The 15,546-nt window shown below is 37.3% G+C and overlaps 1 protein-coding gene across 4 annotated transcripts in view; it reads left to right on the forward strand.

Moving 5' to 3' along the window:
• Positions 1–615: 615 nt before the first annotated feature.
• Positions 616–15,546, forward strand: part of DENND5A (DENN domain containing 5A) — a 72,292-nt gene continuing 57,361 nt past the window's right edge. For all 4 annotated transcript variants that reach the window (XR_014490905.1, XM_083350088.1, XM_083350089.1 and 1 more), the window contains exons 1-2: positions 616–1,040; positions 15,183–15,254. Coding sequence is in view for 3 of the 4 variants with exons in the window: in XM_083350088.1 (XP_083206214.1) it covers positions 902–1,040; positions 15,183–15,254 (211 nt within the window). In the remaining variant the exon portion in view is untranslated. The remainder of the gene's footprint in view (positions 1,041–15,182; positions 15,255–15,546) is intronic.

A 15,546-nucleotide genomic window follows, 5' to 3' on the forward strand; every position in this document is an offset into this window, starting at 1 on the left:
AGCTCAACCGGTAACTGATTCCATAGCTCCGGGTTGCCCACAGAGAAGGATCTCCCCCTGGGGTCTTGGAACTAGTGGTTTTGGAACTAGGTCTTGGAACTAGGTGTTAAAAAATGTCAAGGAAATGGGTCAATGCAGGATCATTTTAGGTAGAACAGGGCCCTCAATGTGAAGCTGATCCTCTGCAGAGAACTGGGGATGTACATCTCTCGCAGAGAGGTTGCCATAAAATAGAGTTAATCAAGTTCAAAAGCGGAGATGGAGCAATGGATTTATGGTGTAAAAAAAAAAAAAAAAGAGAGAGAGAGAGAGAGAGAGAGAGAGAGAGAGGCTGTCCTTCCAATAAAGGAAGAAAGCAAGAGGTGAACCGAAAAGACGACAAGAGGGGTGAGCGGCCCAGAGAAATAGTAATCCGTGAACGCTTCCACAGAAGAAATACCACAGATGGAAAAGCTACACTCTGGGTACCCAAGAAAGGACCGACAGAGGAGCGGCCTTGGATCTCCTCGTACATCGCTCCACCCCCTCAGACATCCACCCGCAAAAGAATCACGTCATCCTTTTTGCTCACTGCACATGTGCAGCATTGCGGTTCTTGCTTCCATTCCTAACCCCCCCTCCTCGAAACATCTGGGCAAGGCGGGGGGGGGGCGGCGGCGAGGGAGCGTCCTGTTATGCGTGTTTGTCCGCTGGTCTGTCGGGCCTGCTTCCGAGCACGGCGCGCGGCTCTGGCCGCTCCGTCATGGAGGCTGCGGCGCCGGCGGCAGCAGCAGCAGCAGCGGGAGCCGCCGAAGCAGGCACAGCTGACGAAGCCAGCACCTCGGCGGCGTCCCCTCCTAATCCCTTCTTTCCCCGCCGGACGACTTGAGCCGTCCCGCCTCGCAGGCGCTTCACCAGCAGCATGAGCGGAGGAGGAGGAGGAGGAAGCGACGGCGGCGGCGGCGGCAGCTCCTCTTCGTCTGCTCCCGGCCGGTTCGCCGACTACTTCGTGATCTGTGGGCTGGACACCGAGACCGGCCTGGAGCCGGACGAGCTCTCCGGTGAGTTACTCAGCCTCCCGCGGTCGCTGGGGAAGCACAGCGGCGCGGACGGCCAGGGGATTTGCCGCCGCCGGATGCATGGCGTCGTTTGGATGCCCTGGAGCAGGGGTCGGCAACCTCGGCTCTTTTATGACTCGTGGACTTCAACTCCCAGAATTCCTGAGCCAGCATAGCTGGCTCAGGAATTCTGGGAGTTGAAGTCCACGAGTCATAAAAGAGCCGAGGTTGCCGACCCCTGCCCTGGAGGAAGGGAGGAGCGGGGACTACTGTAGAGATGGTGGATTGTCTCTCGTAGGGCGCTGCGTTGACTCCAAGGGCGGCCCCCTCCATTTAACATAACGGAGCGCCAACTTCTTTTGAGCAGCGATCCACCCTGTCCCGGGTTGCCTGAGAGGAAAGTGACAGATTGGGAGGGGGCGCATGGGGACTTTCCCTGCTTGGTGCGAAAAGCAAAGGCTGCCTTCGCGGATGATGCTGAAAACAGCTGCTGCCTTTGTTTTGGTCACCACGGGAGCTTAAATTTTTCCTCTTCTTCTTCCTCTCCTTCAGCTTATCAGTACGTCTGAAACTCCATAATACGTTGCTCCAGCTGGTCCTTCGGAGGGCTTTTTTTAAGATTGTGGCACTCACCACAGTCGCATAAGATACAGGGAAACACTTCTCTGGGTTTTTTTTTTTCCTGTTTTCCAATCCTGTTCTATTTTCCAGTGAAACAGTCTTTGATTTGTGTGTTTTTGGCCGACACCCAACTCTGTGGAGAGCGGTGTTGTTATTATTCTTAAACGTATTAACTTGACACATTTTTTTTAAAAAAGAAATAATAATAAGTTGGAAGGGACCTTGGAGGTCATCTAGTCCAACCCCCTGCTCAGGCAAGAAACCCTATACCGTTTCAGGCAAATGGCTGTCCAGTCTCTTCATGAAAACTTCCAGTTTAAGTTTAAGTTAATGTTTAAGTTGCATGCAGAAGAGATGGAAGAAGTAGAAGAAGTTGCAGAAGTATTGCAAAACCTATTATGGCTTTTGGGTACCTGCCAATATTTTTAATTCTTTTCAATCTTCTGCCCATCTTCATGAATGGATGGATAAACTAATCTCCCAGTTGATAAAGCAACACTATGTAGTTAGGAAATGGATTCAGTACAAAACCATATTTTCTAAGCTAGTGTAAGAATTATTGAAAATATATTTTAATTTAGTTTCATAGTTATGTGTGAAATATTTCCAGGATTTAATTACTTTGTATAATCACATTACATTGTTTAAAGTGAAATATATATGCAGGATTGGGAATATAACTTTCCATTATAATGCAATCAACTTTATATACTGTATAATAAGCATTGGTACTGCCTTTAATAATCTGTTCTATATTAAAATGAAAGGCATCATTTACTTTTTACAAACCCAACATCCATCAAGTAACATAAAACTAAGCTAAAATGTGGTACAAACGTTTATTTAATACACTAATTAAACAAATCATAATGTAGCATGTTAAAGAGCACAATCATATAGTCAACATTTCTCCAGTTTGAGATAGTATGCTACCCTATCTGGATTAGGATCTCTGATCACAATACTACTTTACCTGATTAAATACTGTTCTACATGGGGCTGCCATTGTAGAGAACATGGAATCTATTGCTGGTACAAAATTTAATAGCTAGATTTTTGATGGGAACTCCTGCCAGAAGAATGTGCCATATAGAATAATGCCTTTAATAAAGCTACAATGTAGAATATCAGCAGGATTTTTGACCCAATTTAAAGAGCTGATAGCTGATAGTTGCACAGAGTGTTTTAGGATTGGTATGGGTTATGAACATTGTTAAATATGTAAACAAATGTAAAGAATCCTAAGCCACATAGTTTATTTCAAAAACAGTTTAAGTATTTATGAAACTGAGTATCTGTTCAACCCTGAACATAATCACACATTCCTGGTTACAACAGCCTTATTTTTATCAGTATCATACAGATTCTGGAAGAACTTAAATTGTTGTAATTTCTGGAATATTATATGGAATAATACTGTTAGTTCCTTTATGTTAATTTCTTATTCTAAAGTATTCTTATCTAACATATAGGATATTTTCTCATTTGCTGTTAGCAATATTTTAGATTTTGCTTCTCTTATTAAAATTATATGTATTTTTATATGTCGGGTTCATGCAGTGATAGAATTTTTTTAAAATTATTTTGATAAAATTCATCTTTGTAAACATGGAAGTCAGGTATTCTATTTTTCCTGTGCTTTCAAAGATTATAATAATATGTAATTATGTAATACTGGTATATCCTTTAAAATGTTTAAAGTGTCTAGGTGAACAAAAATCATGAACTGTAAAGACATCAGTGAGCATGCCAAGCTGAATCACTAATATTTTACAAGTGGGGATCCAAATTTCTTGCTTCAATAAACTCTTGAAACTCTTAAAACTGATTGTGAGCATACTGAATTAACTAAATGAACTCTTCTGTAGTTAGGAAGATGCATATGTGCAGTAATATCCCATTGGATCTCAAGCCATATCCAGCATTATACTATAGATCAGGGGTCCCCAACCCCCAGTCCATGGACTGGTACTGGGCCTCGGCATGCAACCGGTCCTCACAAACAAAGCCCCATCCCCGGGATGCAGGCAGCACACAAAACCACACGTTCTCCACTCTGTGGAAAAACCTTTCTCCACAGAACTGGTCCCTGGTGTCCAAAAGGTTGGGGACCTGTGCTGTAAATAGTTCTGTAAATTGAAGCTAGTACAATCTGTGTTTCAGATATTAATTGGAATCCATGGAGAGTGTGAAAGGGCTAACATAATATGAAAATAATCAGTCATTGCTTATGTAACATCATTTACTATTTATATTAAAATTTATCATACATTCTATGTTTTTGTGCTCTGTATAATTCTTTGGAAATTATTGTATTCTTGAGGTATATGAGCTTATATGGAGATGTAATGAAGCCATAGCCTCTCAAGAGATACTATATAACATTTGCCCCAATTCCTGAAATCTTTATGAATATATTATCTTGGACACTTCAGTTCTCATGAATAGATTTTTCTAGAGAGTGGCTCACCTAATAATTAGCTTAAGTTTGAATTAGCCTGTTTTTGTTTCTATGGCCTAAGGCATTGCTGTCTTGTCTTAAAATATTTGTTTTTATTAATTCTTAAAGCAAAGACTAGTTTTATGCCACTTGCAAATGTTGCATTTTGTTCATATTTCAGTAAGCTGAAATAGAGGGATGCAGTAACATATTTAGGTTTTGCACAGTTACTAACTGTTATTCAGTGTGTTTATGATTTGTGTTTCTTTCCTCTTGCATTTACCATTGACAATTTACGACTGAATAGGCATTTAAAATTGCATGTCCATACTTTTAGCACTATCAGGCTAGAGCAGGGGTCAGCAACCTGAAACAGTGAAAGAGCCACTTGGAACCGGTTCCCTCACAAAAGGAAAAACTGGGAGCCGCAAAAAAATGTGTGCGCATGCGTGTACATGCGCACATGCGCAGAACAGGGTTTGAAGAGTGGAGGCAAGGCGAGATATGCACCTACCCTGCATATTTGAATTGATTGGTTGAACTTTTTTACTCCCACTTTTTTTGGGGGGGGGGGACTACACATAGCAGAGGACTGGGAGCCGCAGGAGACGGCTGAAAGAGCCGCATGCTGCTCTGGAGCTGCGGGTTACAGACCTGTGGGCTAGAGCTTAATGAAAATATAAGATAGTACCTAGAAAATCTGATTAATTACTTTAACCTGTTTGATTTTATCCATGGATATCTTTGTAAAAAGGCATAAACTTTCTGTAGCCTATCATAGATGAGATATTAGCCTAGTCACCTTTATCCTCAAATTTAAATATAATTACTAGGGTGAGATAATAAATGTTTCCTCACCAATTAATCTTATATGTAGGAATTCCTGTTTTAATACTCAAGAGCTCTTGTAGTAAATATTATCAAACAAAGTTAGTATTTCTACAACTTCTGCTTTTAATTTCCTTCTGAATTTCATGTTTAGAAATCTTTTGTTGACTCAACCATGAGTGAACATTCTCAATGCATTGTAGGGCATAGTAAGAATGTTATGTACTTATACAGTGAGATAGACTGTTTGACTGATTGTACATAGAGGTAATTCTTGGCTTATGACAGTGAAAACTAATTTACATTGTTAAGCAATGTGGTTACAAAGTGTGGCATCACACTTTACCACCATAACTCTAGGACCATGTGGTTTGGTAAGCAGGAAGAGGTGGGAATCCCAAGCAAAGAGTGCACGGGTGTGTTTAGGTGCTGCACGAGGTGGTGGGTTGCCCTGCGCAGGGGGTCCAGAGTGGGAGAGGGATTGGATTGGATTGGACTGAATACTTTATTTGGCCAACTATGATTAGACACGCAAAGGAATTTGTCTCCGGTGCAGAAGCTCTAAATGTAATGTGCAAAGCAAAAGAATAATGATAATTATAATAATAAAAATAATACAAATAAGAGAGCTGAGTAAAGAAGATAATAGAAGGATAACTAAAGATATTTATTTCATGCAGGATAAAAGATACAGATGTGTGAGGTGATGTGCAGTAAATTCTGAGAGCAGACTAGCTGGCGGGAGCCACTACAGGGTGCAGATAGCAATAGCAATAACACTTAGACTTATATACCACTTCATAGTGTTTTACAGCTTATTGTTTTACAGTTTATAGAGTCAGCATATTGGCCTCAGCAATCTGGGTCCCCATTTTACCAATCTCAGAAGAATAGAAGGCTGAGTCAACCTTGTCAAGTTCAAACTCCTGGCTGTGGTCACAGTTAGCCTGCAATACTGCATTCTAACCACTGTACCAGCACAGCACTTCCAACCACAGCACTACAGCAGATAAGCCAGGGATGGAGGGTACAATAAAGTATGTGATCCCCAAGATCTCATACACCATAATGGAACTCCCTAGGAGAAAAACCAGCAGGGTCAACTTAAAGGAGAACTTGCAACCTGCCCTGCTGGTTTCCCCATGGATCTTACTTGTGGGAAGCTGGCAGGTAATGTTATAAATGGGGATCACGTGACCATGGCTTGCTACAATGTTGTAATAATGAGCTGGATGTCTGAGCACCCAGATCACAATCACATAACATGGGAATACTGCAATAGGTGTAATGTACTACTGTAAGTCCCCCCCACCTTAAATGCTTTCGAATTTTAAATGATCGCTGATTCAGTGGTCATAACTCAAGAAATACTAGCATTCCATGATTTCTTGAGTGATGATTTCTGAAATTAGCCACAATTGGTTAGATGCTTTATTACAACCATGCAAACTAATTTTTGTCTTAGCATGAAGTAGGAGGAGAAAAATGAAAACAAGCAGAGTGTTTTTGCCTTATGTATTTTGTGAAGTGTATTTATATAGGGTAAATAATAAACATTTCGTCCATTTTATGCTTTTTTTCTTAGATTTAAGGGTTATATGGGTTCCTGCTAAACATTTGTTCCATAATCTTTGATGTTGAACTTGATAACAGCAGCACGGTTACTGGTGGGACAATATTGGAAGAAGAATAGTTTGCCTGCTATAGAAGAATGGGTACTTGAGGTATCGAATCTTGCAGAAATGTCTTACGATTTCTGCTTATTTGAAGGATCATTCGCAAGAAAGATATATTTCAGTTTGGAGGAGATGGATAGATTATATTCAGAATAAATATGGGACTAAAAAGTTCCATTTAGCTTATGAGTAGATTTTAGATTGTTATTAATTTTAGTATTAGTATTGAGTATATTTCTGTTTAAGTTATTATTATTATGTTTTTAATAATTTGAATGTATCAATGTTAAAGGGGAGTTAAAGCACATTATGAATTTGGTTAATTTTATAATGGATAATTTTAGTTAGAATATGATTATTATATCTATGACCCTGTATTCAGCTCTGGGAAGTGGGGGGGAGGGGGTGGTTTGAGGCGGGTGGGTTTTGGGGATATGTATTGTAAAAAGTTTTTTTGTAAAACTCTTTAATAAAAAAAAACATTTGTTCCATAATCTCTGCTTTGTTGAAGCATCCTGGAAGATATCATACTGGAGTGAGCCATTGTGTAGCTTTTCCTCCACTGATTATATTTTTAACTGTAGAAAGTTCTCTGTGCTACTCAGTCAGTTTATCTTTTAAGAGGCAACTGTTGAAGTGAAAAAAATGGGCATTTCAGTGGAAAAAGGAGGATAAGGAGGAGAGAGAAAGAGCATTCTAAATAAAGCAAAATGGCTTTTAAAACACAAACAGTAATCTAACTGATACATAGTAGGGCAGTTTTCAAGGTTAAGCTCAACTTAATGTTCTCAGAATAACTAAATTTGACTCTGGGAATGTTGCCCTTGATTGCTGGGATCACTAACAATAATAAAAGAGATTTGGTGTTGCAAAGTTGTAATAGAATACAGTGCCTTCCTAGATGCCAGTTGTTTTAAGCTGTTTTTATTCATTGGCTTTTTAGATTTACATCCTGTCTTTTGTTCCAAGGCAAAAGATGGCATACATATCTCGTTTGTCTCTCACATTCTCCCGGCCCTCTTAGGAAGTTTGAGCAGAGAGTGACTGACTGGTTCAGTGTTACCCAATTCACTTCCAAGGTTAAGGGAAGGCAAGAACTCAGGTTTCCTTCTTACCCCTAGCCCAGGACTTTAACTACACCAGATTTTTTATTGTATACTTACTGTTGCTTAATCCCTACACCACGGGTGTCAAACTCACCACGTCACGTGACGTGTTGCAATGGGTTGTGACTTTTTTTCCTCATTGCCAGAGCTGAGGTGGGTGCGGCATCCTTATGATGCGGGCCAGCAGTATGACACCCTTACCCTACACTGTTAGCCCCTAATGTCATCATTAGGAATTGAAGATAAATTTTGATCCAGAGCAAAAAAAGTTTGGAGAAATCTGAAATAGTTTGAGAGCTACTTCAGAAGAAATTTTCACATTTTGTTGCAAACTAAAGACATGTTATTACTGGATGCTACCTAATTTGAATTACATCAGTGATGTCATGTGAACATCCGATATTATTAGAAGCTTGATGAATCCTGAGCTGAATGCACAATAATCAGAAGAACAATCTGTAGATTGTAGTCAGAGTAGCTACTAATGTTTTGGATCCACATTAATCAAAGGAGTTTTAATTCTAAATATGAATTTAACAATCTTTATGCTTCCAGAACAGAATAATAATATTGTACCTTCTCTTTGTTCAGTGTTGTCTGGAATCAGAAAAGCAGATTGTGGTTGTAGATCAATCAATAAATAATTTTAAAAGAATTTAATTCCATCTTGTTTGGCTGGTTCCAATGTAACAAATCACGAGGTGTACACTTTTATAAAATGTTAGATTAATTTTATTTTTCTTTTAATAATTTAATTTTAATTTTTTTTTAAATACAGTAATAAGTTGCAAGTGTTTTTTTCAGTAATCCATAACAAAATAATAGTGCAATTCCATAAGCAACTCTACCAGCTATACTTAATAATCTTAATAATTCATAAACCATTTAAAGGCAATTAAATTTTTCTTAGGAAAGGCTATGAACATCACAAGAACATGATTTCAAATTAAGTATTTGTGTCACATGCTTTAATTTTATATACTATATATACTCATATACAAGCCCATCTGTAGACAAGCTGATCCTTAAATTTTTAAGCAAAATATTCTATAAAATGTACCACCCACAAATAACCTGACCCTTGAATTTTTTGTAATTTAAATTTTCACAATTGGCTTTTTTGTGGGTAATTCATGGATTATCCATTTTTCATGGCATTTTTTTAAAAAAGTATCACAGTATATTTTCAGTATACAGGTAGTTCTCAATTTACAGAGCCAGAATTTGTGTTACTAAACAAGGTGGTTGTTAAATGAGTTATACAGTTGTTGCCACCGTTGTTAAGTGATTCGCTGCAATTGTTATGTGAAACATACAATCATTAAGCAAATCCAGCTCCCCCCATTGACTTTGTTTATCAAAAGCAGGCTAGAAAATCACAAATGGTGATGCTGCAAATATCTTGAATACATGCCTGTTGCCAAATACCCAAATTTTGATCACATGCCTGTGGGGAGACTGCAAAGGTTTTAAGTACAAAGAGCAGTCTTTAGTCCTTTTCCCCCCAGTGCCATTGTAACCTTGAATGGCCACTAAATGAATGGGTGTAAGTCAAGAATTATCTGTACAGTACTGTTTTTTAAAAAGTATACTAATGGATAATAAGCCCATCTGCAGATAAGCAGAATCTGTTTTGGGGGTGTATTATTATGGCATCTAAAACACCTCCATGGTCACATGATCAAAATTCAGATCCTTGGTAACTGGTTCATACTTATGACGGTGGCAGTGTCCCTTTTGCAACCTTCTGACGAGCAAAGTCAATGGGAAATCCAGATTCACTTAACAACTGAGTTACTAACTTAACAACTGCATTGATTCACTTAACAACTACAGTTTAAAAAGTCATAAAATGGGGCAAAACTCACTTTAACAAATGTCTCACTTAGCAACATAAATTGTGCTACGTTGAGGACTACCTGTATATATGATATCAATAATCACATACTAGGAAATAATTAGCTTCTATATAGAGAAGAAAGAAAGAACATTTTGCTCTGGAAACTTCATCTGAATGAGAATGCTGTTGCTGACCTTTCAGAAACCTTTTATTAAGAAGATGGAATTCCTTTGTTACAGCAGTTTTCTTCATTTCTCTTCTTTTTATTTCAGTTTAGTGAACTGACCATAATGTTTTACAGCTTCTCATCTGTTCTCTTTTATTTACTATATCTGACGGAGACTCACCTCAAAAGTCTCCAACCTCTGGGCTCTGATTTTGGACAACAGTTTGTAGCTGCACAGAAGCACTGGTGCTACTGTACCGGTTGTATGGCTACCTTCTTCCCTTTGACTTGTTTCTATTGCTATTAAAAATCTTTCTTTTTGTTGAGCAAATCGCTTTAATTTCCTTTTTTAAATATGTCTCTATATTTATTGTTTTTCCTCTTCCTACTTTATTAGCTGTTATGTATGTTCTTAATGTTACTTATGCTGAAAGCTACGTTTCATTTTTTAGTGAAAAACAGGATTCAGGATCAGATACTTCTATTCATAATTTATCATTTATCAATTTAAAGATAGTAGTACAGATTGCTTCCAGCAAAAATGGATTTTCGAAATTTTAAAAGAACTTAACCGTCGCATATCCCTATAAAACATGGAGTTTAGAAGTATTTCTAAGCATAAACATTTAAACATGCATTTCACACATTCAGTCGTAATTTGCCTTTGGTGGAAGAGACAGTATTTTCCTGTTATGAGCTATGAGCTCATTCCCCCCAAAATCAGTAATGGAAGATATTTCCATGGGCAATTTAGTTAATAACTCAGCAGAACTCCTGACAAATTTCTGTTAAGTATCCCATCAGAACTTAATAAACGGTCACATACAGTACATTTCTCTGCCAAGTCTCCCAGGTTTTCTACTGTTTTTAAAGCTACATTACTGGTAGGAGTGTTCTGTATAAGTGTTAAAAAATTGTTTCTGCAATATTAAAGATTACAGGGTAGTTCTTGTATAATGAAGTGCTTTTTATTTTGGTAGCATGGCAGGAAAATGAGATTAGAATTGCAATGACACTTAAAAATGCATTTGTTGTAGATCTTTTTTCCCCCCTCCTCTCTGTGAAGAACGTTGTGTTGTATATCATGTTCTGAACACCAATGAGCTCTTTTGTTTTAGAAGTAACTGAGACAGACGTGATATGGTAGCTGATACATCAGCGAAGAATGGTGTAGCTGATGTAAGAACAGCTGTGTTCAGTTAAAGTTGTTTTGGAGCTGCAGTACAGTATGAGAGTCTTGTTTATAGCTGACATGACACAATGATTCTGTGCATGGTTGTATTTATAATCCCAAGAGGAGATCAAGATACATACGATTCCTTTAATTCTCTAAGAAACTTTTACAAATCTGTTTTTATTCGTATGTATATTGTTGACTTAATTTTGCAAAAAACTGACAAGAGACATTCACAGCCGACTGTATTTTTTCCCCAAGTGGTGTGAGCAGAGGGGCCTACATATTCTAATTACAGCATAGAAATATGTTTTATTGACCTCCTATACTGGGAAGGCTGCATGTTCACGATAGTTAAACTAATAAAAAAAATGGTAAGTACAGAAAGTTAACTCAAATTGAGAAATGGTATAGAATTATTTAATGTCACTCAACAGGCTTCTCTAACTGTTCCTATGCTTGATCTCTGTTTCCCCGCAGAGGAGAAGGAGGACTTTAATTCCTCTCCATGTGCGGAAGAGAACTGCTCTGGTAGGCTCAGAAAAGGAACTTGGATCTTTGGAATCTGAACCCCATTTCTCCACCCAGCCAGAGTTCACCTCTACTCAGTAGATAGCTCTTTCAGCCCGTCCTCACAGATGAGAGGGAATCATCTCGATAGGCGGCAGCAGTTTGCAACATTCCCTACTGGCTCCCCATTGACTTTTTGGGAAAGCTGGCAAAGAAGATTGCAAATGGTGATCACATGATTGTGAGGCACTTGACAACAGGTCTACATGCAAACAGGCTGCCAAGCACTCAGATTGCAATCATGTGATTGTGGGAACAGCATCATGTTTTACAATGGCTGGAAGTGCTTTATGGACTGTTTAGTTCCCTTTCTGAGCTTGTTGTAACTTTGAATGGTTTTTAAATGACCAAATGTAAGTCAAGAGCTATTGTATATATCAAAAAGGAGGATAAAAATCTATACCTTTAACAACATCAAACAACATCTGCCTATCCTAGGTTTTTAGGAAGGACTCGATAAAATCCAGTATAAACATTGGCTGATTTTGTGACCAACCATAATAATAATTAGCTATATAATAAAGAATCATTCAGAATGTTCACCAAAGTTACTTCTTGATCAAAAATGTATGTTCTTTCTCTCAGGTTTGATCAAAGTTTATGTGATCTTCCATATTTTCTTTTACAAAAGTCTGGATATAATCTCAGCAAAAATAGGCATTGTATCCTTGTAATGCCTATTCCTGTTAGTTGTATCACTGTCAATAGTATATACTACCAATATTATAAATATTAAAATAAATTTAATAAATAATAAAATATTAATGAACCAAAGCTGAATTTATATTTAATTTTTCTTGTAACATTCACATGTTATGATTTCATTATTGTTTTTATAAAAGAATACATGCACTAAAATGTGAACAAAAATATTACTCTGAACACCTGTAACTGGTTCTCCTGACTGTGAAGGATTTAAAGAGCAGTGGCATAAATAATTCACAGTTGAAGGTTTATCTTGTATAAGTAGTGAAAAGGAGCAGGCTGTAAGGAAAAGGAGGAAGGTTGGGAGGAAAAGTTTGAGAAAGTCTCTGCCCTAATGTATACTGTACATAGAAATATTAATAAATTAAAATTAAATTAAAATAAGTATAAAGTGGTAAATTAAGAAAAATTCAGTTGCTGGAAATCTTGTATCACTACAGCTCTCCTTTCATTTTAGTAAAACTAGCTAAAGAGAGGGAGATTTGTTTTTGGAACAATCCCTTTCAGATTAGGCAGCTGGCAAACACCTGATGTATCTTTTAAAACACTGTATACTCTGTCTCTCACTTGATTCAAACATTGCCCTTAGCAACAAACCTCACAATGACTTTTTCTTTCCTTTTATATCAGGGGTGTCAAACTGCCGGCCCACGGGCTGGATGCGTCATGGCAAAACCGCGCCTACCCCATTGCTGGCAATGGGAAAAAAGTCGCGATATGTCGCGACATGTCACATGACATTGCGAGTTGGACACCAGAGAGTGTGTGTGTGTGTGTGTGTGTGTGTGTGTGTGTGTGTGTGAATTAAAGCTTTAGCGCATTTGGGAAGCTGTTCAGAACATCCGATGTTAGTAGCATTGACATCTTGCTTTTGATTTTAAAAATATTTTACTGAATTATAATTTTAGATTCTAGTGATAAAGTGCCATTGTTTCATGTTTTAAATATTACATACTCTGAACTACTTCATTGGTCTAATACAAATTAAAATGTATATGTTATAAATATAAGTATATGTAAACACCGTTCATTTTTCTTCCAGCACTATTTCATGTATACAGAGTTACCTCATTTTATGTCAAAGAGTTTCATTTTTCCTAATCAGTTTTATATTGTCAAGTTGTATGTTGTAAATTGTATGTTCCTAGATGATAACGGAACATTTTTGTATAAATAGTATAAGGTTCCCTAAGCATTTTGAATAAGCATATGCAAACTGGAATAATTTTAATTAATTAAAAACTAACAGCAACCATTCCAAAATCAGTATTGCTTGCCTCTTAATCAGAATGTATTGGAGAATAAATGGTTCTCCCACAATCACACTTTGCAGATGGTGATAAAAGCTTTCAGCTTGTTTGAAGCATGCTTCATGTATTCTCCTCTATTGTTTTAACAGCTGTCACACTTGGCATGCTCATTGCCTATTCAGTTCATAAAGGTGACAACATTTATTTTTGGAGTTAAAAATGTCCTCTTTTAGGATTTCATTCTTAGGAAGTAAAGTGTGTAAAAATGTTGACTTTATTAAATTGTCTATAGTAGGTTTCTGGTTTAAATTTCTTCACTGGTGTTTAAGACTACTGTACTGTTTTTTTTTACCGTAATGTGAAATTTGCTGAGTCAGTATAGCTTTTCTATATAAGGAGGTTTGGGATGTTTTTTTTTTTTTACCAATAAAGCATTTTAGAAAATATAAAAATCTGATATTATTCATAACATGTCATTTGAATTTTGTGCAGTATTTGAATTTTGACATAGTAGAATCCTTTGGAAGTCAGATTAGTGTTATTTTTTGAAACCCAGTTTGAGGGATTTCTGGACCTGTTACTCTTCCTCCTTGCTATTAATACTTGTTTATATATATTACCTACTTGCTGTTAGAGTTGGGACAGAAATCTTGCATTGGTTCAGGTTAATGCAAAAGAAAGTACAAACAAACAAGCAGTTGCACTAGTGTTGAAATTGGGTTCATTCTGAATTCTAGAGAATTCATCATGTTAATAGCTGTATGAATTTTTATTTAGGCAGTTAACCTAGATCAGGGATGTCAAACTGCCGGCCTACGGGCCGGATGTGTCACGCCGAAACCGCGCCCACCCCATTGCCGGCAATGGGGAAAAAGTCGCAATACATCGCAATGTGTCATGTGACATTGCGAGTTTGACACCCCTGACCTAGATCAAGAGTGGTCTACTTGTGGCCTTTAAATTGCAAAGTTTTTCAGATGTGGTTTGCTATTGCCTTCTTCGTAAGAGTGAGAGAGTGAGTAATTGGCCCAAAGCCACCCAGCTGATTTTGTCCCTCAGGCAAGACTAGAACTCACAGTCTCCCAATTTCTAACTTGGTACCTTAACCACAACACCAAACTGGCTCTCTATAAAAACTAGAGGGATTGTTCAGGCACTTGCCAGGAGTCAACACTGACTTAAAGGCACACACATATATAGCTTTCCTTTCCCGTTATGTATGAAATTACATTGATTGCAACAGAAAGATACATTTCAGAGGAGTACATTCCTATTTAGTAACCAATTAATTATAGCTGGGGGAATGAATTTTTCTTTATGAGAAAAGGTGGCCTACTTTTGGTCTTTAATTTTCAGTGAGCTACAGCTCCTGATACACACTAGCCATGATTGCAGAGAGATGAAACTCAGCAAAAAGAGCAATAGGTTGCTCACACCTGACCTAGAATGCATTTTATAGTTAATGATCTTCTAAGGTCAATACTCTATATTTAAAGTGGGTATTTCTGTTATATAGCTTGCTGTTAAGAATGCAGCTGTTTCTTTTGTAGAATTCACAGTAGTTCACAACATTCTGTGAATTCTATTAATTATTTCTTTTAGACATTACTTTATCTAAACATATGCATCATACATAGAGAAAATACAATGGAATTACACTTAGCAAATAGTGATTATTTGTGAAGATTTTTTAAGAAATAGATTTGTAGATATATTAAGTATTGACACTATTAAATTATAACACAGTGTTCTTTTTATTTGTTATATAGCATTATGCCAGTATATACAGGCCTCTAAAGCCCAAGATGGTGGTGGCCGTTTCATTTCAAGTTCAGCAGAAGGTAAAAAACAGGAGGAAAAATAATCAAAACTCTGGTTCATATTTCTTTTCTAGTATTTCTGTCCCTTGACCATCTGTGCCTTCTAGACTTTCCTTCACAGAATTGTTTTATAACAGATGATGGATTCCAGACTTATAAAACCAAATAAAACTAAAATTGATCCTATGTATATTTAAACTTTTTATTTAAGTTTTGCATCTTTTACCTATGTGTGCTTTTCCTAACTAATTTTAAAATGGGAATTGGTTCTAAAGGACAAATAAATATTTAAAATAAATGAAATACCTTGTAT

This window comes from Vipera ursinii (assembly GCF_947247035.1).
Source record: "Vipera ursinii genome assembly, chromosome: 1".
In the NCBI taxonomy this organism is placed as follows: domain Eukaryota; kingdom Metazoa; phylum Chordata; class Lepidosauria; order Squamata; family Viperidae; genus Vipera; species Vipera ursinii.